This window comes from Mesoplodon bidens (assembly GCF_964165515.1).
Source record: "Mesoplodon bidens genome assembly, chromosome: 18".
Classification (NCBI taxonomy): domain Eukaryota; kingdom Metazoa; phylum Chordata; class Mammalia; order Artiodactyla; family Ziphiidae; genus Mesoplodon; species Mesoplodon bidens.
In genome coordinates this window covers 1,196,118-1,221,047 of record NC_138175.1, presented here as the reverse complement: position 1 = coordinate 1,221,047, position 24,930 = coordinate 1,196,118, and the positions used below count along the sequence as shown (strand labels likewise).

Sequence of the window (24,930 nt, the reverse complement as noted above, 5' to 3'; positions counted from 1 at the left end):
CCCCGGTTGTTTTTAGCAAATCCCAGGTATTTCATAAAGTTTTTCAGCTACTTCTCTAAACGGTTCATAAGAAACAGTAACAACAAAAACCCCATAATGCCATCGTCTTCCCTAAAACGTTAACTGATTCCTGACGTCAGCTCTGTAATCAGCGCTCAGGGGTCCCAGGTGTCTCGGCATCCTGAGCTCAGAGCACCCCTCCCAATCTCTCCCTGTGCCGACGTGTCATTTTCACACTGGCCACACCGCCGGTTCCCTGACACCTGCCTACAGTGACCAGCGGGGCCGCCATGACAGACCACACGCACTCAAACAGCTGCCATGTGTCCTCATCACGCGCGCCATCCCATCTCTGGCCAGGGGCCTCTTGGACAGTGTGGTGATGACCGCGGCCAGAGCCTCACCTACACGTGCAGCTCCTGCATTGGACCTAAGCGGCCGTGCCCCAGCTGCTCGCGGCTCCTGGGCTGCGCACCCCATGTTGTCTACCCCCGTCCAGGCTGCCGGCTCTGGCAGCAGCACAGGGACGAGGACAGACAGAGGTCCCCTTGCTCTGGGTATGACCACTCACCTCCTAAGGGCCGACCACACCTGAGTGGCCAGAGCAGGGCCCTGACACACAAGCCACAGCCGGCACGAGAGGCCATCCAGGTGCTGACCCAGGATGAGAAAGCTGGGCTGGGGGGGAGGCGGGGCCTCTCAAAGATTCACTTCCTGGTCCCCCCGCAAACAGGAAGGACAGAGAAACAGGTGGCTACGGACCAGTGCACAGCCTAATGGCAGGCCCGCCGTGGGGTCTGTGGGGAGGCGCCCACCTTGTAGTGCCCATTGTTGGCAGCGTCGTGCAAGGGCGTGTCGTCATCCAGGCCCTTGGTGTTCACCTCAGCGCCGGCGGCCAGCAGCTGCTTCGCGACATCGTAGTAGCCCCGGTTACAGGCCTCGTGCAGCGCAGTCCAGCCTGGAAACAGACACTCAGCACGTACGTGATTTAACCCTCAGGAAGGTCACTCCCGCCTCTGGGTGGCACTCAGGAAGCGCTAAGGACAGGACAGAGGCCTGGTAGGCACCCAGCCTAGAAATGCCGAGTGGTCTTTAGTTGGGCGCCTCTGGGTTGCTTGTGACCTCTAGCGGTTAACCCTACAGACTAAGAATCTGCGAGGGTGACGCGGCCCACCGAGCTGACAAGGATACAGGATCAATGAGAACACAGGGTCACAAGGGGCAGCCTCAGCCCAAGTCACCTGTCAACACACAGGGAGGGTGTGCCCTGTCTGCAGACAGGGAAGCAGGCAGAGCGTGGCCACGGGTCTGGAAGGGCCTCTGTGAGCGTGCGCTGAGGCCTCTCGGGGAGCAGCTGCACACGTCGGCAGGCACACAGAGCTGCCCCGTGGACAGATCCCAGGGCTTTGGAAAAATGCAACTTAGGAAAATTGCTTAAAAAAAAAAAAAAAAAAGGTGCTGAACTAGGTTGGGGTCCAATACCCAGGGCCGTGGGAAACCCTAGGACTCCACATGGGAGGGCCTGCCGGTCTCTCAGGGCACAGCTCTGGACACACACATGTAAGAGGCCCGCCCCGCGGCCTGCCCTCCGAGCTCACCTGCGAAGTCCTTGACGTTGACGTCCGCCCCCTCGCTGATGAGCTCCTTGATACGCCGGGCGTCCCCCCGGATGGCCGCCCGGTGTAGGCGGGTCTCTCCACGCTCATTTCTCTTGTTCACTTTATCTTTGGTTTTTGAGGCAGAATTGGGCGTCCCCTTCTGACACACTGTCGACTGGGAGGGGTGCTTTGGTGTCGTGTCCACTGCAGGCCGAGGAGAGGATGGGCGGAGGTTACTGGGAGGGACCCGCGGGGCTGGGCCACCGTCCCGAAGGAGGGCCTCCCAGGCCCTGGGCCCACCCGCGCCAGGGCTCACCCGGGCTGTTGGCGGACTCCTCGGCCGTCATCTGCATGAGGAGAGCCACCTGCTGGCGCTCCGAGAGCGGGTAGCCGGCGCGGATCCCGGGCAGCCCCATGCCGAACAGCAGCCCGGCCTTGCGGGTGACAGGCTCCTTCTTAACCCTCTTCCGCTCAGGACCCTGCTTCTCTGTGAGGCGTGGAGGAGAGAGGGGAGACTTCATGCCACGGAGCCCTCCGACTCCGGAGCCTCACCTGGCAGCACGGGGGCCCCCGCCTCACAGCCTGCGGGGGAGGGGAGGGACAGCTGGCCACACGCACGCCGCCCGTCATCACCTCTTCCGGCAGTAGCTGTGCTGGGGACACGATTCCGACACCTCGTCACCAGCCACTGAAGCCAAGCCTGGCCCCCACCGACCATCCACTGCTCCAGGTGCCTCCCCAGACCGTGCCCTGCACGCCAGGCGGCGGGACGGACGCCCCCGAGGCCCGGCTCACACAGGACGGGCCTCGGTCTAGCAACTCCGAGTGTCTGTGATCCAGATCCTCCTCCCCACCCCGCCTCCAAAGAGTTCAGATGTAAAATGCAAACACAGCTTAGAGACCCGCGGAGAGGTCAAGGCTGACTGGGCGGTACTGTACCTTTCTTCTTGCTTCTAGGAGCCTCCATCTCATGCCATGGCGCTTCGAGGAGCGAACCAGCCTTGCAGTACCACGGCGTGGACTGAGCTGGAGGCATCTAAAGGCATCAACACAGAGCACTAACGAGATACGGGGCCGGCCCGGCGCCCCTCAGCCTCCGCACGACCGGCGTACTGTGCTCCTCTGGGCCCTCACCTAACACCCTGCCGGCCTCAGGCAGAGACGCTGCGCCGTTCCTTTCACAGGGGCGGGGGGACGGAGAGGAAAGACACCCCGATTCCACCATCAGGAGCCAAGAGCTCACTGTGCTCCACACTCACCCTCCTGCTCACAGGAACGGGGGCTCCGTCGAGCCTCAGACCCCTCCCCGGCTGCCCTGTGCGTCCTGGGGAGCCCGGGGATGGGGGGGTGCCTAGGTCACGGGTGCGGACCACGGGGAGGGCAGCTGGGTCGCCACGGGGCCCGGGGCTCCGAGGGGCCCTCCGTGTCCCGGCGCTGGGGCGGCCTCTCCACTCCCACAGCTACACCCCTGGGCTGCTCCCACCTCGGGCCCCACAAGCGCGTCACGCTGTCCATTTTCTTACAAAGCGTTTTCTGTAAACTGTTATTTCCTTAAAAAGTACCTTAAACTGCCTGTTTAAAAACTAAAGTTGTGATCTGCTGACAGTGGTGACCTGTGCATCTTAGGTGATAACCCCCAAGCACCACAGGCCACCCCGCCAGCAACAACTGGTTTTTAACCTACGCACGAGGCATAGGCCCAAGCAAGGAGGAAATTCAGAAAGGACGCTCCTCAGGGGTGACGAAGGACCCTGCTCGTCTTTGCCCCCGCCCCGAATTCCCCCACGACCCGGCAAAAGCAGTGAGGAAATGGCGGCACATGGCCCCGGCTCTTCGAGGAGGCCTCTGCACAGGGCACAGCCGGCACCCAGCAGCTTCAAGGAGCCCCGAGAAACAAAGCCACGCTGGGGCAGTGGCCGGACCTGGGCAGGGGCCTGTCTCAGAAGCTCTCCCACAGCTGAGCGCCACGTGGACGGGTCTGGGCGTCGGGGCAGGGGGAGGCCATGTGGCCCTGCCGGCGGGCCCTGCTCTGCCCAACCTCCCGGGAAGCACAGCCTGGCCTCAGACAATTGGGGTGTCTGGCCTCCCAGGGGCTCCCCACTCACCCCTGCCCAGGGGCGGTGGAGACACAAAGCCCCCAGAGGACGGAAGAAGAACCTCAGCGAAGCGCATGACCCCGCGGCCTCCCACCGGGCTGTGGGTGGCATCTGCTGAGTACACTGGGTCTACCTCAGGGGTGGAAGCAAGCAGACCAGCCCCCCTCTCCGCGGTGCATGGGGTCTTCAGGACAGACGCTCCCGTGATTTAAGATGCCGGAGGAACCCGGCAGAGGGCCACAGCCACCTCTGTCTTCAAGTGACCGTGCAGGAAGTGGACGCCCAGGGCCAGGGAGGTGCCTTGAGGGTCTTGGCTGCGCTGCTGTTGAGTGGCAGCGAAGAGGCAACTTCTACCCAGAGACTCTGATGCCAGCGGCAGAGCTGGGCCCTGTGGCACTGGCCTGTGGTCTCAGGAAGGGGCTGGGAGAGCTGTAAGGCTCAGGCAACCCCAGCACGAGTCCACACCTGCCCAGGGGCCCTGCTCACCCCATACGTGGAGGAGAACAGACTAACCCTCTGGTCTCCCCAGGCTTAACCCAGGAAAAAACCCCAAATGTAATCCCAACTCCTGAGATGCCAACTGCTCGGTGGTGGAGTGTACTTTTCTACAGGTGCCGCGGCTGCCGGGATCTGGAGAGCCCACGTCTGGCCGGGCTGGGAGTCATGGGTGGAGCGGGCGCCCACGAAACCCTGGCCACAGAGGAGCGGAGGCCAGGGTGCTGGTGCTGCAGAAGGGCCCTCCTGCCCAGCCACTGTGTCCTGTCGGCAAAGGCCAACACAGGGGTCAACCCAGGTGAGACCTGCAGAACCTCCTTCTTGCCCTGCCCTGAGGTGGGCAACGGCCCCACCGGCTAGCGCAGGCATGGGGACACGGCAGAGGAGGTGCCCGGGCAATGGCCCAGCTCCCTCCGTGCTCTGCGAAGGTTTTGTTTCTCACTTCCAACTGGAAGAACAGAAGTTACACGAAGCCCAGGCAGCATGTGTCAAGTTGTAGACTAGAAAACTGGCAGGTCCGTGTGAGTGGCGAGTGAGGCCAAACGGTGTTGTGGAGGCGCAGGGGCTGGAGCACACCCTGCCCCCTCGTTGCCGGGGGATGCCAGCCATGCCGTCTTCCCAGGGTAATGGGGGGAAGGCAGTCTCATGAGCCTGGACAGTCCCTCACCATGAGGAAAGCAAAGCACAGCCGTGTGACTCGGCCTGTATGTCCACGGCGCCTTGATTCTCGTGCTTGGTCACCTCGCTGGTCCTCTGTGAAATCGGGGCCACGTTTATCATCTCTTCCTGGGACACGGTCACCCAGCTAGCAGATGCAAGGGTCCCCAGCCCCCAGGCCATCCCTGGGTTTCCCCCTAAATGCCGTTCCTGTCGCCCCGGGAACACGCCTCTGCTCTCCTCCCACAGCCCCCGTGGCCTCTGCTGGGGCTGGGCCTGCGGTGGGTGCAGCCCTGAGGGCCTCTGTTTCAGGACCCAGCATCCAGAGTCCACTCCCCAGCAAAACTGACGGCATCCAGTGGAGAACTTCCCCGAGTCACGGCGAATCCTGGCAGCAAAGACACAGAGTGAGCTTCTGGGAGAAGGTCTCCTCTGGCTTCCGGGACGTGGTCTGCAGACACCCTCCCGGCCGCCTTCTGTGATCCCTTGGGCGGTCCCGTGGTTCCACACGACGCTCTGCGTGGAGCCTGCACCCTGCACAGACACCGGCGGCCCCGTGTGCTCCTCCTGGACCCCGGTCGGCAACTCTCCTGCTTCCTCCTGTGCCTCAGCCAAGGCGGCGTCTTTAGGTTCAGCAGCTTCCAGCTCGCTCATCCCGCTTGGTGGACCCGGTAAGCGCTAGAACCCGGCCCCTGAATGCTTCGTTTCAGCAGTCATTTCTGCTGCCTTATGCTCTTGTTTTACGTTGTGAAAACCCTGCCCGATCTTCTGGACGCTGTTCTGTGTCTGCTCGGATGTCTCCCTCCCGCCGCGGCCATCTCTGGGTCCAATCCTCGTCTCCGCTCTGGGGCCTAGGAAGGCGCACAGAGACCCAGGGAGGGCCAGCCCCACGGGGGCAGGACGGCGTGAGCCTGGGGAGCCCTCTCGGCCCCGAGGCTGGAGGACGGCATCTTCCAGCCGGAGGTGTTGGCGGGCACGGCTGCCCTCAGCCCGTCCACTGCCACCAGAAGCCCCGTGGCTGACAGCCAGGGCATAATACCACGTTGCCGAAAGTGGGAAATCTATGACTCTCCTCAGATGTCAGCATCGTCAGGGCTCCGCCCTGTGGTGGGGACAGGGCGGAGGAGGTCCTTGGTCTCCCATGAAGTTGCAGGGCTCGGCCCACGGCAGGCTGATGGGAGGTGGGTGGTCAGCACTGGGACCTGCTGTCCCAAGCGCGTCCCGTCCCTTGGCCTCAGAGCACACCTTCCACACCACACAGGGCCTGCCCTCCACGATCAGTCACAAACACAGGCTTCTGACCAAGAAGCCGGCCCAGGCACAGTGCACGTGTGATAGATACCCCGTCAGGTGACGGGCTGCACGGGGTCCTCCCCGCATTACACTCCGACCCTCCAAGCACCACTGGACCCACATGGGCACCATCATTCAGGCTGTGGTGACAACCGACTTCACTTCTGGTTTCCTGCTCCGTTTCTCCTCCTTTTCCTTTTTAAAAAAATTTCCAGCGTTGATCATTTAAAGAAAGAGCGGTCTGTGTGGCCTTCAGCAAGTCCCTGGCCTGAGAGGGACAGGCTGGACCCCCCCCCCGCCATGTCACTCCCCCCGCAGTGGCTGCTCCAGCTCCAGGTAAGGGCGACCACAGAGCCGTCCCACAGGTGACCGTGATCAGGAGGCCAGAATCTACGGAGGTGAGGTTGGCATAAAGGGCCTGGACAACAGGGGTTCCCAACCACTGACCCCAACTTTCACTACAGCAGTAAATCAAAGCCAGTAAATCATAATCTAGACCGCCAGCAACGCACGAACAGCACCATTCATCCCGCTGGTCCCAGCCTGCCTGGGGGCCTCCGACCACCCCTCGAGCTCCCCACACCCACACCCGGGAGTTCATCTGGTGGAGCAGCCACCCTGACCCAGACCAGAGAGAAGTGGGCCCAGCCACGGCCTCCCGACTTGGCCTGGGATGGAGGTGGCCAGCGTCCTACACCAGTCCTGCCCGCTCTGGGGTCCCGAGAGCTCCAGGGCCACAGTGTGGGTGGCATGTGCCCTCCCAACCAGCGACTCACAGTGTGTCACGCCTGGCAGGTGGCCAAGCCCCTGCATAGTCACCCACGTGGCCTCCAGCACTTGGCAGGGTGTGTGCTCAGAGCCCAGCGCCAGTGAATCCCTGCACACAGGGCAGCCTTGAGCAGGAGTCCCGACAGGCCCTGCCCACCAGGGAAGCTGCGTGCCCACCGCCTCCATCCCCAAATCCCAGCCCTAGACGGGTGAGCTGCTCACATATCCTCACTGCAGAGCCAGCACAAAGCAGAAGCAAAGAAACGTTGGGAGCTGAGAACAGGCCCCTCTCTGAAGGGCCCTGGGGGCCCCAGGTGGGAGGCGGGAGGGCTGCTGTCAGACTGAGCAAGAAGCCTGCAGGGCTTCATCCACACGGACCTCGGCAGTAGGTGTGTGTACATTTATGTTGCGGGGAAATTAAACACGTAAGAAGCAGACAGCAGAGTATAATTTGAAGCAGGTCCTGGTCCCACCAAGACTGGCACCGGGCAGGAGGGCCCCCTCTCCCTGCCCACAGGCGCCCGCCCGCTGGTGGCCTGAGCTCCAGGGAGGACGCCCCAGCCCTGACTAAGCGCTGCGGGCCTCCTGGGGACCAGGAAACAGGAGGATGCTCCTAGGGAGCCCAGGGGTCTCTGGGGGATGCTCACCAGCCTCCCCCTCTCAGGGAGCACAGCCGGAGAAACTACTGGCCACTTGGAACCGTCGTGTGAGCGCCAGGCTGCATCTGCCCAGCAGGGGGCGCTGGAGGGACACGGCAGGAGCCAGCAGGCAGGGAGGGAGGGGACGTGGGAACACAGGGACCTTCAGCCTCCCTAGCTCGGTGCTCACCTGAGTTGGCACTTCTGTACAAGAGCCTCCCCATCTGCCCTGGGGCGGGCGGGCAGGCGGCACCTGGTGGAAGCATGGCCTCTCAGAGGAAGAGCTTCACTCCGCCCGGCCAGGCGGCCGCTCACCAGGAAGGGCAGGGAGGGGTCAGTGACCAGGGCTGCAGGCGAGGTGCCCAGTCCTGGCCCGAAGGATGAGACGCTCCCAGTTACTGGAGACCGGTTCTGCCACATGACCAAAGCAGATGTGCAAGAAGGCTGCACGGTCGGCCCCTGAACCCCGGGGGCGGGGGGGCGTGGGCAGGACACGGTCGCCCCGTCGAAGGCTCCCCTCCTCCCACACTGTGCGCTACTGCAAACACCGGCACATAAGCGGAGCCACGCAGCTCACACCCGTGCTGTTCAAGGTCAATGGTACAGTAAAACCGGCCCCCGAGGGATAAACAATAAACAGGAAGAGGACAAATGCTGCACTTTCCATGTATTCAGACTCTGTCCCTGCCTGGAAAAATCCACTTGCAAAACATTCTTCAGTTTCCCACCTGCCTGGAGCCTCGTGCTGAGATGCCAACTGTCCCCCAGGCCTGCTGGAGGCCGCCTTCACGGCCAGCAGACCGCAGACACGCACGAGGACGCCCCGCCCGCCTGTGCTCAGGCAGCAGTCCTCCCAGGAGCGGGCAGGAACATCCCAGAGGAGGACACTGACCTGCAGACCCCCAGCATCCAGGAAGCCCGCAACCAAACAGCGATGCCACACCCTCCAGTACCAGAACTGGCTCGGGCACCCAAGCCTGAGCTTGGCCTGTCTCTTCTGCACCCAGAGCCCGAGGCACAGGGTCCCTGGGAGGACTCCCATCTCCTCTGCCCTCCTCCCTGGCCCACCCCCTCCCCTTGCGAAGGACCCTGTGGAGGTTGAGCTGCCTGCCCCGGACCCCAGTCATATCCCAGCCGGCACCACCAACCCCGCCAACCTGCTTCACCAGCCTGCAACTACCCCAGGCCTCTGCTCAGTGGCTGCGGGCCTGGGGCGCCCCCGCCTTGGGGGCGCCCCGTGCAGGAGGCGTTGTGAGTGAAGACGTTCACTCCAGGCTGCTCCCCCTGCCATTTCTCCCAATTCTCTCACATTTATCTCATTCCCGTACCTGCCATTTTCCTGAGACCTGACACAAACCCTCACGTGCAGCGAAGCCCCCGCCCTCCACCCGATCCTGGCAGGACCGCTGCTCCTTCCCCCGTGGCTGCATCCTGGGGGACCCAGGCCCCCTCGCTGCTCTGCGGGTCCACCCCACACCTGCCCCTGGCTTAGGGGGGTCTGCCGTCAGGTGACCGGCAGGCGGGGAAGGCCCAGGACACCAGGACCAAGAGGAGGAGTGTGAGCCGGCTGGCAAAGGGGCCGGGTCCTTGCCTGGACCCAGCATGTGTCCCTGCAGGCAGCTCAGGTGGAACCCACGTGCAAGTGCGCACACCACGCGGTGGTGACCGGCACACCGCAGTGCACGCGCAGGGGGACTGCACGCCTCCTGCTCGTTCTCACAGCTCCCTTTGGCCTCCGTTTCAAACAACCGAGTTTAATTTATGTGCTTCTGTAGCCCTGAGGGGACACTTGTTTATCCTCCGTGTAAAGCTCTCCAGAGGCTCTCCGTGAAGGAGAGGAGCCCGTGGTCACACGCACGGGAGGCCCCTGGGCAGCTGGGCTGGGGGAACACGGCTGCTCTGCACGCTTGCGGGAATTCTCTGCCCGGGAATCTTCCCTGGCGGCTCTGAGTCACCCGGCCCGGGTCTGCGCGGCAGGCCTGGGGTGCGGGGCGGGGCGGGTACCTGTGTCCGAGTCCTTCTGCTCTCCATTGGCGCCCACGGTGAACGGCAGCTTCCGCTTGGTCGCTCGCTCTCTCACCTCCTTCCCGCCATCGCTGCGCTCCAGCTTTGGGGTCTTGGTTAGAGAAACTTTATCTTTATCCTGGAAAAGAGAGGGACGCTTTCAGACGTTGGCCCCAAGTTAGACTCTCAAAGTCCTCAGGTCTACCAGGACTTCACGTGCCAGGAAAGCAGGTCTCTTATTTGCGCAGTGGACACCCCCCCTGCCCACCACCAGCTCAGAGGCACCCACGGCCCTGCCCCCTCGCTGCCTCCTGCCTCGTGTTCCCAGAGAGGGACTCAGTAACAGGGAAAACGCACCTTCAGAGGGGCCCACTGACAGACGGAGCCCGCCCTCCACTGGAAACTCTCCCCGTGACGGTGAACGAAGGGGCCCGGCCTCGCACCGAACGGGAGAGTAGGTCTGCCCTGAGACGCCGGCTCCCCTCCAGCGTGTCGTCCCTCACCTGCCCTGTGCCTGAGCCACCTCTGGCCACCACAGGCCTGTGACGCTGCGGGGCCGTCTTTGGGACGGATCCTGCAGCCGCAGCAGCCCCAGAGCAGAGCCCAGTGCGGGCAGCCCGGCCCAGAGCAGGAGCTGGCTGGAGGGCGGCCGGGTGTGGCCATCGCTCCCGGCCCTGCTGACCTGTAAGGACCCAGGAGCCCGAACTCCAGCCTCAACCTGGGAGGTCCGGCCGGGCGTCTGCCTCGCCTGCCACCGTCTGCAGAACCGGGGGAAGCGCCACCTTTGCGGGGTGGGGGGCTCAGGATGTGACACGCCCCACCCAGAAAGGGCACCACGCAGAGCCCTGAGGGTGGGGTGGGGGCGCTCAGCAGAGCCTCAGGCTAACCAGCGCCCCGGCTCCTCTGCCCGCAGCGCACTGCACGGGCCAGCCAATTTGCGTTGCTGACATGGAGGACGGCACTGCTACTGCCAGGCGGCCCCTTCTCCAGAGGCAGGCTTGCTTTCTGGAATCCACCCCAGGGAGGCGGAGGCAAACACACGGCCCTCACAGCAGCCCTCACGGCACTGGGGCGTCGGGTGCTCCTGGGAGGGGACGCCCAACCCTGAGTGGCTCGAGTCCTGTCTCCCGGGGCCCTGAGAGTCCTCCGCTTGACTGCCACGCCGTGCCCTCCAGTCTCAGCAGGCAACGAGACACCCTTGGGTGACCAGGGGGACCCCGCCACAACACACCGCCAGCTCAGAGGGCACCTGGATCGCGAAGAGGGACCAGCAGGCAGAGCCCGAGCCTCGGCCGAGCCGGTGCCAGGGGCACCAGGACACAGGCCCGCTTGTCACCACCTGCATGCACCTCCCCCACCCCGCCGCCCCTGCCAGGAGAACAGCACCCACCAGTGAAAGCCCCAAGCTGTAAGAAGCAACTTGCCACCAAAAAAACTCCTGGCCCAGTTGGTTAATCTGATCGACAGACACAGAAAAAGACAACACAAATCACAGTAACAACGTATTCAGAAATGCAAGAAATAAAAAATCAACGTAATTCACCACACTAAGGAAATAAAGGACGGGGACTTCCCTGGTGGTCCAGTGGCTAAGACTCCACGCTCCCAATGCAGGGGGCCCAGGTTCGATGCTTGGTCAGGGAACTAGATCCCACGTGCCGCAACTAAGAGTTCGCATGCCGCAACTAAAGATCCTGCATGCTGCAACTAAGAGCCGGCACAGCCAAATAAATAAATACTTTTAAAATGCTTTTTAAAAAAAAAAGGATGGAAAATTATGATCATCTCCACAGCTGCAGGAAAGGCCTGAGGTCCTGAGGCCAACTCCCGGCACACTGGGGAGGGACGTCCCCACCGACACAGGTTTGGTGCAGAAGACAGGGTGCTGCCCCTGAGGGGGGGTTCAAGGCAGGAATGCCTGCCTATACTCACCACATCTACTGAAAAACTAAACCTTTTTTTTTTTTTTTTTTTTTTTTTTTTTTTCTTTTTGCGGTATGCGGGCCTCTCACTCTTGTGGCCTCTCCCGTTGCGGAGCACAGGCTCCGGATGCGCAGGCCCAGCGGCCATGGCTCACGGGCCCAGCCGCTCCGCGGCATATGGGATCCTCCCAGACCGGGGCACGAACCCGTATCCCCTGCATCGGCAGGCGGACTCTCAACCACTGCGCCACCAGGGAGGCCCTTAAACCTTTTTTTTAATGAGGAGAAGATCTGAACACGCACTTGTCAGAAGAAAATATCCATACAGCCAGTTAACGTTTGGAAAGGTGTTCGGCGTTGGGAAAACGCAAATCAAAACCAGGAGGCAACACCAGTACTCCTACAAGAATGGCTGACTGGACCGGCAGAGCAGTGGGCCTCGGATGCTGCCTGGGGCCACTCAGAGCTTCTAACAACGTCTGGGGAGTGAGTGACGTGCCACACAAACTCACAGTTTTGTTCCTAACAGTAAAAGAAAGAAAGAGCAACCGCCCATCAGAAGGCAAATGGGTGTATCCACTCCAGTGCAGCCGTAGACGGAACATTCCACAGCTGTGGGAAGATGCCGGCGGGCTGCACCCCACCGCAACAGCACGCCTCAGGGGGGCGGTCTCCTCCACGGTCAGACCGGGCCAGCCCCACCCCCCTCTTCTTCCTGAGGGATAACAAGGAGTATTCATCTTACGATGCTGTGATTTTACACAGGAAAAAAATCCAGAGGAATTTATAATTAAACTCTTCAAATTAGTAAGTGCATGAGAAGCTCAATCACACAGAAAGTGATTGGTTTCTATATACTATAAACCATTAGGAAATCATGCTGAAATATGACATATTAATATCAAAAGACATTAAATACATAGGAATGAATCTTACAAAAGGTGTTCAAGCCCTCTACATGGACAATTACAAACATTACTGAGGAAACAGAAATTAGACTGATAAAGATGGAGGCCCACTTACGGGACACTGTTCAATAGTTAGCACAGCAAATCTCCCCAAACTCATCTTTACGTTCAAAGCAATCCAAGCAAAACCCAGCAGGCCTTTCGTGGAGATCAACCAGCTTTTTCCAAAATGTACATGGAAACGCAAAGGGTCAAAAGTAGCAAGGACAATTCTGAAGAACAATGAAGATGGGCAAATTAAACTGCCAGGTATCAAGATTGTACAATTATAGAGTCACAACAGGTGGTCCTGGACCCAAGGGCCAAAGGTTCAGAGCAAAGAGCGGAAGCTGAGCCCCACCTGACTGGTGACAAGGGCTCCAATACAACCCAGCAGGAAAGGACAGTCTTCCCAGTGACAATGACCATGTGGACACCCACAGGGAAGAAAATAAACCCTGACCCTCCCTTACAGCACAAAACAAAAAATGAGTCCAGCTGGATCACAGACGGAGAGCCTGTAGCGGACGGTACAGGAGACCAGTAGACGACAGAAAAAAGCAAATTAAACTGATGTCACCAAGTGTGAGCACGGGTGGGTCCACCTGACCCAGGCTGTAGGGGTGCAGAACTGTGCAGTCACTTTGACGAACTATTAAACCCTACCTGCTGCCTCCATAGAAAACCCCCAGTGTATGTATGTTCACACCACACCCGGACTGGAAAGAACCCAGGTATGTGTCAGCACAGGAATCGGCAGAGAAGCTGCCTGAGCGTCCATCCGACGGACACCACACAGCCACAGAGGAAGAGCCTCCTTCCAACAGCAAGGGCCTGTCCATGGGAAGGAAGCAGAGATCCCCGCCATGAGTCCGCATCCCCTGTGGGTGGGGGCGGGGTGTTACCGCGGGGGCTGCTTGCGGGGGAGGGGAGTGTCCCGAGAACCTGGTCTGGATCATCGTGATCCCAGGTTTTAGAAAGGAAATGTGCATTTCTCCTCCACTAAAAGTGCTCACAGAAAGCTTTTAACCCTCAGCCAGAGAGAGCAGGGCAGACACGGCTGAGCCTCCCTCACTAGTACCCGGGCACCGTCACAGGGACCACCGTACACACCCCACAGTGTGTTTATCTCCTCATGCTAAAAGGGTATCTAGACGTCAAGTTCAACCTATGTCACTTCAACCTCCGTGTCAGACCCTGGCACACCCTGGCAACTGCCGGGGCGGGGAAACAGGTGCAGCCTGCGGCCCAGCAACCAGTGTCCCCCACGGACGCTCCGTCAGCTCCCACACACACGTACAGAGAGAGGAGGGCTGGCTCTTACCCGCACCCCACACACCTGCCCTGGACCCACCTCGACTATGATGAACTGAGTCTTATCTGTAAACGACCAAGGACGACAGAAGCCAGGAGGAACGAGGACTCCATCACCACCAAAAACAGCACAGATAGGCTGATCCGACTGTCCCACCTTCGTTTGCTAAAAAGATGATCCTTTCCCAATGGAGCAGCCTCAGCGTCTTGTAGACAAGCAGCTGAGCACACACGTGGGTGCCTGTGGGGACCCTGCTCCCCAGGACAGGTGTGCACCTGTCCCCACCGCCCCGCAGCTTCACAGCCAAGGCTGAGGGCCTCCCACTCCCTCCTGCCTTTTCAAGGTGGCTGTGGTTGTGCCATGTCCTTTGAATTTCCATACACACTTTGGAAGCAGCTTATCAGTTTCTCCCCGAAAGGCCTCAGGGCCTGGACCCGCATCTCGCATCTCGACGGCTCTATGAGACTGGCTTGGGGAGCGCTGGTGTCTGAACACTATGGAGCCGCCCATGGCCCGCGAGCCCTGCTCCTCTCCAGCGGCTCGGATCTGCCTGAATTCCCCACAGCAAAGTTCTGCAGGTTTCAGGGTGCACATCTTTCATCAAATTAATCCCTGAAGAGTCTGTAGCTTTGATGCCACTCTACCACACATGTGTTTTTTAAACTTCCACGCCCGACCGCTGGCTAACAGCGCTCAGAAAAGGCACTGTGCACGCTGCTCCGGCCACAGCCTCGCTGCGCAGGCCTCGCACCCCGCGGCTTCCGTGAACACCTCCTGGGCCTCCTGCACAGACGGCCCTGTCGTCTGGGGGAACGCAGCTGCCCTCTCCGCCCCAGTCAGGGCGCTCCTCTCTCTCAAGGCCTGACCTGTCCCTCCTCTGCAAAACCTGCGTGGACACCTGCCGTGTCACACAGCCATGCCCGGGAGCGCCCAGGGTGGGCAGCACTGCCCTGTGGAGGGGAGGGGGTCGCAGCGGGTGGCGCGTGCTTCAGCCGGCGTCCCGCAGAGAGTGGGGCGGGGTGCGGGGCTGGCTCCTCGGCCAGGCACAGCTTGCTCCTTGGGCCTTTTTCTCCATCTCCCTCTCTGCAATCCCCAGCGTCACCAGGACCACAGGAGTCCACCTGGGACGGCAATACCCCGACCCCTTCGCTGCCACCAGAAGGCTTGTCTGGAGCCCCAAGAGGAGCCGGGGCTCCCAGGGGCTTTGGATCCATGGACCCCTGCCACCCTTCCTGTGAATTCAGCATCTGGACGCGGCCTCCTGCTCTCTCCTCGGTGGATTCCTCTGGGATTCCGGGAACCGGCGCTCCCAGAGTTTCCCAGCCCTGGGAGGAGCAGGGAGCCCAGGGCCTCTTCCCAGACCTGCTCGTAAAACCACGGGACAAGGCAGCAACGAGCCACATGCAGCTTCCACACTGAGGGCTTCTCTGAACCTCCTCCTCCTGGATCAAGGGGGACCGGGCACGGGCCACAGCACCCCACGCAGAGCACAGGCAAGGCCACCTTTGCAGGTGGGCCCTCCCTCAGGAAGCCTGTGAGTCTGTAACTCCTGCAGACCAGCCTGGGGGTCCCTCTAAGAACAGTCTGGAGGGAACACTGGGTGTCACAGCTTGTGGAGCACGCAGCACACACCCCTGAGCCCAGGGCACCAGCACATTAACAGGACACAATGATGCAGATTTACAACCCATTTTCCTATTCACATTGGCAACAAGCAGACGGGGAGTACAATTACCCAGCAGCGTTTCAAGTCAGGACCACTCGCACGGCTACCGTCAGATTCGGTCTGCCAGCAACCATATGGCAGGAACCCATCCATGGTCCTGAGGGACAGACCGTGGGGCCGAACTGGGGTTCTCTCAGACAGCAATTTCTGTCCACGGACCTAGTGGTTAAAGCTCCACTTTGGCCCCCAAATAACAAACATCCTTAAAAAAAGCCAGACGTGTCCTCCACTGGACAGCCACCCAGACCACAGCAGTTCCTCCACTGCCACCCGAAGAGGGTCTCCCGGCACAGACATCGCCCACTGCAGAGGGACAAGCGACAATGACACCCCCAGCCCTCCCCCGGGCCCGGACGAGGTCCACGCGGAGTGGTGGGGGAGGACGAGCTCACCTTTTTCCCGGGCTGCTTCTCCACCATGTCGCTGCTCAGGGAACGCTCTTCCTGCTGTGGGGTTCTAGAACACCCACCCTTGGGCATCGTTTCCTCCTCACCAGGACTTCATTCACGCCGCCATCGCTTCATCGTCAACCGTCTGCTTCAAAACAGAGGACACGGGGTTAAGGTCCGGTGACCCCACATGAAACCCAGGGGCCACCAGTCGGCGATGCACGATGCATGGACGTAGCAGCCTTCCGAAGGGGCCACTCCTGATGCGCCGGCCCGGCAGGCAGCCCCGGCAGCGGCCCGTCTACCTTCCACGATGGAGAACAGCAGAACCCTGGGGTGCACGCGGGGCCCTGCTCCGGGGGTCGGGCGCTAAAAAGGCCCGGCGGCAGCCCCCCCCGCCCAGCACAGGGTGGTGGTCACACCTCGAGGGCCAGGGGTCACGCCCACCACCTGCTCGGCCACCTGCCGTCACCTGCGCGACAGCCCCCTGGCCCCACCCCCAACAGGAGGTCAGGATGAGGGCTCCTCTGTCACTCAGAAAGCACCCAGCACCCCGAACTCCCCAACTCCCGCAAGTAAAATGTCCAGAAGGTAGGCAAGTGACACCGCTGGGGAACGCCCGGAGGAGGTCAGGCAGCTTTGGCGCCCAGTCCTGCACGTGGCCTGAGGCCTTGGCCCCTGCAGTTCCCAGGACACACGCCGTGGTTATCATGTTTTCTGTATTTTATGATGTTTTGGCATCTTCAGTTTGCTTTCTGGGGACAGACCGCCTTCCCACCAGGGCCAGCCCTTTCTTGGCAATGGCTAAGAGCCCCCCACAAAACCACCCACCACCCCACCTACCTCTCACACACAAGCCGGCGACTCCCCCGAACAGAACGCAACCCAGCTACCACGTAACCAGAGACCACCCCACAGCCCGCAGAACTGTCCACTCTGCCCACCGCCTTCCCCATGGAGACCCCAGCGGAGACTCGGGCCGACTCGCCTCTCAACCCCGTCCGCTGCTCCTGACAAGTCTGGTGCTTCCCTGGCGGCCGTGCCGGCACAGCCAGGCTCTCTGCACCTGTACGTGGATTCTTCTCTGCCTGTGGCCACACTGACCCGCCCTGACCCGCCCCTGCCTGACGTGGACAGCTCTCCCCGCCCCCCGTCCTCCTGTGCTTGCTCCACGCATCACATCCAGGGTGCATGTGCGCTCAGCAGAGGAACAGGGAAAAGCGTGTCTGCTCCGTCCTCCTGAAAGCCTTCCTCGCAGGCATCCTCCTCAGAGTCAGGGTCAGAGAGCAGTTCACACAGACCGAATCACACCTCTGGCGCCTCGCCGTGTTGGACGAGGTGTTTTGTAAATAGCTCACCCGGAATTAAACAGTCTCTACTCTGTGTGGTTTTGGAAACACACTGTCCAGAAGCGTTCTGGAGTGGCAGCTCCGACCCGCCCTTCACCAGCCTCCAGAGAATCTGTCTCCTTTTCCACGTTAACGGATAAAAGGTTCCCAGAGTGTCCCCTTGGTTCTTCACTGGCCAACACACATCTAACTGTAGGCAGTGGAGGGACCGCGCCACCTCCTGACACCGCCTCCGTGGCACACCACGCAGGTGGGCCGGGCTCGGCCTCCACACGTCCCCCACGGCTGCGGCCGGAAATGATGGCTCCTATCTGTGCTTGAAACTGTGAACGCCAAGCTCTCTTCCAGCTTTCCACTACTAGACTGGGCTGTCTCAGCCTGACTCAGGACAGCTGCTGAATCTCAGGGCTACCTGGGAACTCATCAGCAATGTTTCCACAGAAATTTAAAGATTATCCGGAAGCTAATGTTTTAAAAACCTCCTGACTGCCTGCTCCCAAGATGGAAACTCAAGCCAAGGAGCCATGGGACGCGCGACCCTCCCGCTCCCGGACGTGAATGCCCCGAGTCTGTGGAGCCCAGGCAGTGGACACCGAGCTGACCCACGAGTCCTGGACCCTGACCTTGCCGCGTCCAAACCAGGAGGGTGAGTGGAGGGCCGGTCCAGGCCTCAAAAGCTGATGTCACCAAGTGCCCTGCGTCGGCTCTGGCCTTTCCTGGGAAGCCCTGCACGAGCTGCCCAGAGGCTGGGGGCAAGAGGGGGGCCCGCTCCTCCAGGGCCTCGGTACCCACGGCGGCCCCCCGAGGCGCACCCCCAGCTTCTGGAAACACCGGCAGACCCTGCGGCTCCTCTAGAGCCTCCTGCTCCGCTGCTGTCGTCGGCGTGAAATTTCAACACTACACCCACGTGCACATCTCTGACCCGGGCTCTGGCACATCCCTGCCACCAGGAGACACTCACCACTGCCGTCATTTTGGGTGCAATCCACCAGATGACGGAGGAGGCCCACGCCTCAGCAGGACGTCCGTGTTGGCAGCTGGCCCCGAGTGCCAGGTCTCCACTCTCCGGAGGAGGGACGGCTCGACGGGCCCAGGTCCGCCCCAGCTGTGTCCCAGTCTCACGGGCACACTTCTGGCCTCTCCCCTACGTGCCCAGCAGGACCCTCCCTGAGGCTGCCCAGTCCCTCGGGCTCTACACCACCCTGCGCCCCTCCGCTGGGCAGCCTCTCCTTCCCGCCTGCCTGTCCTGGGCCCGGGGAGACGTCCATTCAGAGGGGCTGTCAGGACAGACAATCTTGTCAAGAGGCCTCCTGTCACAGCGAGGCATGTCCCTCCCCAAAGGCGCTCTGAGCGCCACGGGCACACCCAGCCCCGCGGGCACCGCAACAGGCGACTGCCCCGACCACGGCACCCTCCTCCTTCCCGACACAGCATGGCCCTGCGAGTCCCTCTCCGTGGGCAAGAGGCGCATCTCTCGGGGAAGAGGCTCCTTCCAAACTAACCCTGAGGAAGGTGGGTGGCTGCACACCCGCCGTTCAGCAAACTCCTGCCTTTGCGAGTGACAAGCTAAAAGCAAGACATGAGGGGGAACCTGAAGGCAACTTTACTGGCCTCGTGGGGATCAAAGCTGGAACCTGAGTGGAAAAGGCCACGGCGCCGTGGGCCCCAAATCCACGGACAGGGAGAGCCCGGCCCAGCAGCTCCAGGAGGGAAGGCGCAATGGGGCGGGACGAGGGCCCACCGCCTGCCGACCTGTGCCAGCCACCCCCACCCTCCACCCCCTACCCCAGCGGCCTCGTGCCCGCAAGCTGCAACCACAGGGGCAAAGGAGGCAGCCGGGAGGGAGGCCGAGAGTGCGACCCGCAGCAGGAACCACCACCCTGGCCTGCCCGCTCACAGCGGGACAGAGACCGCACCCAGAGCACTATCCTGGGCTCCACAAGGGACACTGTGGCCTACCGGTGTCACCCGAGGGTCCCAGGACGCCCCAAGCCCTCTCCGGCCGGCGTGGCCCAGCACCCGCTGTCACGTGGCCGCGGTGAGCCAGCCGGCGTCCCTAGCGCTGCCTCAATAAAGCAGCAAATGTCGTCCACTCTGTCGCTCTGCAAACCCTACTCCCTGCCCTCCTGACGCTCTGAGCAGATGGACGGTGGGGCTGGCGGGACCACACTAGGCTCTGGAAAAGCCCCTGCGGCAGGGCTGTGGCCACACCGGCTGCGTTTCCATGGGGGCACCACTGCTACTTGAAAGACTCTCTCAGACAAGCTATGATTATTAAGGACTGGTAGGTGTTTTCTCAAAAATGAACAAACTGAGGCCATCGCTTCAAGGAAAACTAACAGTAGTTGTGGCAATAACATTTGAGCTTTCACATGAATTCTGGGAAACTTGTATCCCTTCCATTAGCTTCCTAGCACCCAGCCTGAAGACGGGTCAAACCAGGTTGGTGGTGATCATGGACGGTCCACATTTGGGAAACCCACACACCTCAGGGGACCAATGCTTCACAAGGGAGCCCCCAGGGTCTTCAGATCCCCCAAGTCCAGTCGGAGGAGAACCCACCCCTCAAGTGGAGGCTCACAGGAGACTCCTGTTCCCTATACATGTCTGTGAGAGGCTGGATCGTTTTCACAGACTTTAAGGAAAACTGCAGAATGCAACAGACGGAGTAAAGGTGCCAGGTATTAGAAAGAGCTACAGCTGTATGAGACAATGCCACTCTTCTCACTAAACTTGTTTTCTTTTATGAGGTAGTTACTTTTCAGTAAAAGTTCAGTAAAGTTTACTGTGGGGTCCTCACTGCAAACCCCCAGGTATGTAAGGGACTCAGGGCCCAGCAGCTGAGCACCAGTACAGAGGCTCCTGGGCAGAGGGAACCCAGCTGGAAGTACTTGCTGTCAGGAAACAATGAGTGCAAACCAGGAGCAGGGGCTGGGAAACCATAAAATGATTCCTGTACAGAAGCCCAAATTGGCATAAGAAAAAAAAAAGAAAAGGTCTTTAAAAAAGAAAGAACTTGGAACTTCCCTGGTGGTGCAGTGGTTAGGAATCCGCCTGCCAACGCAGGGGACACGGGTTCGAGCCCTGGTCCGGGAAGATCCCACATGCTTCAGAGCAACTAAGCCCGTGTGCCACAACTGCTGAGCCTGCGCGCTAGAGCCCGCGAGCCACAACCACTGAGCTCGGGAGCCACAACCACTGAGCCCACGTGCCACAACTACTGAGCCTCTGCTCTACAGCCCATGTGCCACAAACTACTGAAGCCCACGCGCCTAGAGCCTGTGATCCACAACAAGAAGCCACCGCGATGAGAAGCCCGCGCACTGCAACAAAGACCCAACGCAGCCAAAAACAAACAAATAAATCAATCTTCCTTCCAAAAAAACAAAGAAAAAAAGAACTCATGCTAATAAACTTAAAATGAAAAGGAAAGGACCTCAAATTGCATAAATATTAATTTAAAAAATTAAAGTCAAAGTTAAAAAGCTGAAGAACAGTACTGGCACAGCCTGATGCTGACAAGGGCCGACCGACAGGCCAAGCGCATGTGCACAGTGACCCATGTTCCGACCACGGAGCCCCCAACCTGCGCCCCTGGCAGAGTCCATGCAGAGAAAGGAAGGTGATTCCCACTCACCCCCACACAGAAGCCAAGTACAGACACCGCAGACCAGAAGAGAACAGGCTGCTGGACAACAGGGTGGAGAACACCTTCACAGCCTCAAGGTAAAGAAAGAGCCCGCACAACCGGAAACACTAACCATAACGGCAAAGTCTGAAAATTCTGACACTTTATTTTTAAATTTTATTTATTTACTTATTTTTGGCTGCGTTGGGTCTTCGTTGCTGGGCGCGGGCTTTCTCTAGTTGTGGCGAGCGGGGGCTACTCTTCATTGTGATGCGCAGGCTTCTCATTGAGGTGGCTTCTCTTGTTGCAGAGCACAGGCTCTAGGAGTGCGGGCTTCAGTAGTTGTGGCACGTGGGCTCAGTAGTTGTGGCTCGCGGGCTCTAGAGCACAGGCTCAGTAGTTGTAGCTCACGGGCTTCATTGCTCCGTGGCATGTGGGATCTTCCCGAACCAGGGCTCGAACCCGTGTCCCCTGCGTTGGTAGGTGGATTCTTAACCACTGCGCCACCAGGGAAGCCCAGATTCTAACACTTTAAAAACAACAAGTTTTGTTCATTAAAGGTCACCTTCCCACAAAAGAGTATTTTCTACACACGTAACTGACAAAAATCTCTTATCCAGCATCTATAAACAGCTCCCACAAATCAGGAAGGAAAAGAGAAAATGTCCACTACAAAAAAATGGAAGTGAGACTCAGGCCTTTCACAAAAGAGGAAATCCAGATGAAAAAAATGATCAGCTTCTTTAACCAACAGGAAAATGCAAACAAAAACCAAAATAAGCTATAGAGCATCAGCGAAGATGCAGAACAGAGGAAACGACGCATCCTGATGGGAGCGCGAGCGGTGCCACAGGACCTACCGCGCACGCGCGCCCAACAGCCCACAGCTCCTGGGGCGACACCCAGAGGCCACGCCAGCGCAGGACGCAGGCCGGTACCGCATGCGCCAGCAGCCCCTGTGGGAGCCTGCAACAACCCAACCATCTCACAAGTCAAGGCAAAAAAAAGTTACATTGTATGTTTCCCTAAGTTTCTGAAAACAGTGCTGAGGGATGATCGCTCAGCTGACAAGACTATTAAAAACATCAAGCAGTGACTACTGTAAAAGTCTGGAGGAGGGTGGGATGGGCAGTCATGCCTGGGAGTGTGACCTGGAGTTTTCTACACCAAGGTCACATGCGTGTATTCTTTGTGAGAATGAAATTGTACATTTTTATTTTGCAGACTTTTGGATATTATGTTACCTTTCACAATAGTAAAGTTTAAAACGCGGGGTATGGACCTGCTTACACCCTGGCAGGCGCTCAGGAAGTGGAGGGCTAGTTACCAGACCCTGTCCCAGGATGGTCTCCCTTCACGGGGCCCCATGCCCTGTGCAGAACTGCAGCTCCCTGGACACAATGGGGCAGCAGCTCAAGGCTCCCAGCCTGTGGCGAGACCCCCCTCCCTTGCACAGAGCACACAAGCCACTGTAACTGCGCAGTCAGAATGGAAATGAAAACCTGATCAATTAACGGTGAACTAGGAAGGTTGGGGGTGGGGGTTAAAACAGAGGAGGAAAAAGATGTCTTACAGAGAAGGGACCAAGCTGCAGAATAAATGGGAGGAGAAGACAGGGACAGGCCGGCACCCCGAGAGCCCCACAACCTGGTGACCAAGAGCACAGCAGGGGACGAGTCCACACGCCTCCACGGCCGCTCCATGGAGACAAAAGCACAAGCCAGAGAAAGAGCAGACTGAGAACCCAGAGGAGGACAGCCCTGGGGAGGGACAGGATGGGAAAAGTGGCCCTGGGCAGGCACTACACCCACCCACCAGGCGGCTGCAGGACAAAAGGGGGAAAGATCCAGCACCGGGACCAGAGGGGGCCCCACAGGGTCACCACATGGAGAAGGCAACTAGAGAGGCCGGTGCCGCTATGCTTGTGTCAGAAACATGCAAACCTGGCTCTGTGTTTGAAAACCGATCCACGCAACCCACCACATTAACAGGCCAAAGAAGAAGAATCACACAATCCTAACAACTGGTGCAGAAGAAGTATTTAACAAATATCAAGGCTCACGATGGAGACTCTTGGCACAACACGGGTCCAGGGAGCCCCTCAGGGTGAGCAGGAGGGTGGACAGCGTCGTCGGCCAGCACCATCCCTAACAGTGAGGCATGGGACACGGCTGCCCTCCCACCACGGCTTCTGGACACGTTACTGGAAGCACTGGCCAGTGAAGGAGGAAGAAAGGAAATAAAAGGCAAACAGACTGGAAGGGAAGAAATAACACTTTCTATGTGATAACAATGTGACTGTCTATCTAAAAAATTGCAAGGAATCTACCAAACTCCTGGAAACAGTGAGCTCAACAAGGTTGCAGAATACCAGATCGACACACGAAAATCCACCACGTGTCTACGAATTAGCAAGAACATGTGGAAATAGAAATAAAACACAATACCATTTACAAGTGCGTCAAATAAAAATGAAGTGCTCAGGTATAAATCTAAAAAAAAAAAAAAGTATGAAAACCTGTACAAATTGTAGGAAAAAAAAAAGAAGAAGAAAATCTTTAAGACCTCAGGCTAGGCAAACAGTTCTTAGACACGACACCAGAAGTACCATCCATTCACAAAGGGAAAAACTGGTCAACTGTATCTCAGCAAAATTAAAACCTTCTGCTCAGTGAAAGACCTAGTTCACAGGATGAAAAGGTAAACTGCAAATCACAAGTCAAAGGACTCGTATGAATAAAAAATAAACAACAATCAAAACAACTGTAAACAACAAACATCCAATTAGAAAATGGACAAAAGACGTGAAGAGACATTTCATCAAAGGAGAAACATGAGAGTGAGAGCAACTCTGGGAACGTGCCCTGCAGACACAGCTCACCTCCTGGGGGTTTCCAAAACCACACTCAGTCCCACAATTGTTTTAGCATGTTCAACAGCCACTTGTTGCAAAGTGAAATAACACAGAACAGAAAATATCAGGAGGCATCACACACATCATCTCATGAAGAGTTATTCTGTGAACATGTTTCCAGGGTGTGTTAAGGGCAAAGACAGAAATAGACTGTTTTCCTAAATGATGAGAAGCTGTCAGGACACTTCAGAAATAATGGCCTAAGTAGTTAAGGACACAAATCTGTTGCTTTTCTATATACTAATAATGAACTATCAGAAAGAGAAGACAAAAAAAAAAAAATCCCATTTTGAATTGCATCAAAGAGAATAAAATACTGGGTTGGCCAAGAAGTTCATTCAGGTTTTTCCATAACATCTTACAGAAAAACCCGAACAAACTTTTTTGCCAATCCAATACCTAGGCATAAACTTAACTATGGAGGTGAAAGATCTATACTCTGAAAACTATAGAACACTGATAAAGGAAATTTGAAGATGATGCAAAGAAATGGAAGGATATCCCATGCTCTTGGGTTGGAAAAATTAATACTGTTAAAATGGCCATATTACCCAAAGCAATCTACAGATTCAATGCAATCCCTGTCAAAATATGTCTGACATTTTTCACAGAACTAAAACAAATAATCCAATCCTAAAATTTACATGGAACCACAAATCTTGCCTAATTGCCAAAGCAATCTTGAGGGAAAAAAGAACAAAGTGGGAGGTATCATGCTCCCTGACTTGAGACCATACTATAAAGCTCCAATAATCAAAACAGTATGGTACTGACACAAAAACAGACACTTAGGGACTTCCCTGGTGGCGCAGTGGTTAAGGATCTGCCGGCCAATGCAGGGGACACAAGTTTGAATCCTGGTCTGGGAAGATCCCACATACTGCAGAGCAACTAAGCACGTGCACCACAACTACTGAGCCTGTGCTCTAGAGCCCGCATGCCACAACTACTGAAGCCTGCGCACCTAGAGCCAGTGCTCCACAACAAGAGAAGCCACTGCGATGAGAAGCCCACGCACAACAATGAAGAGTAGCCCCTGCTCGCCACAACTACAGAAAGCCCGTGCGCAGCAACAAAGACCCAACAGACAAAAATAAACTAATTAATTGATTTTTAAAGAATAGACACTTAGATCAATGGAACAGGATAGAGACCCATGCACCTGTGGTCAATTAATCTACCACAAAGGGG

At 58.3% G+C, this 24,930-nt stretch overlaps 1 protein-coding gene across 10 annotated transcripts in view; it reads right to left on the bottom strand.

The window, feature by feature from the left end:
• Positions 1-24,930, bottom strand: part of ANKRD11 (ankyrin repeat domain containing 11) — a 167,692-nt gene that overhangs the window by 15,367 nt on the left and 127,395 nt on the right. For 6 of the 10 annotated variants that reach the window (XM_081216666.1, XM_081216663.1, XM_081216661.1 and 3 more), the window contains 5 exons: positions 15,852-15,993; positions 9,550-9,688; positions 1,915-2,085; positions 1,599-1,802; positions 816-958 (listed from right to left, as the gene is read on the bottom strand). In XM_081216666.1, coding sequence (XP_081072792.1) covers positions 816-958; positions 1,599-1,802; positions 1,915-2,085; positions 9,550-9,688; positions 15,852-15,938 — 744 coding nt within the window. In that variant the 5' untranslated portion in view covers positions 15,939-15,993. Of the gene's footprint in view, positions 1-815; positions 959-1,598; positions 1,803-1,914; positions 2,086-2,537; positions 2,635-9,549; positions 9,689-15,851; positions 15,997-24,930 lie in introns of all 10 variants that reach the window. The other 4 variants (XM_081216664.1, XM_081216660.1, XM_081216662.1 and 1 more) reach the window with 2 other exon arrangements.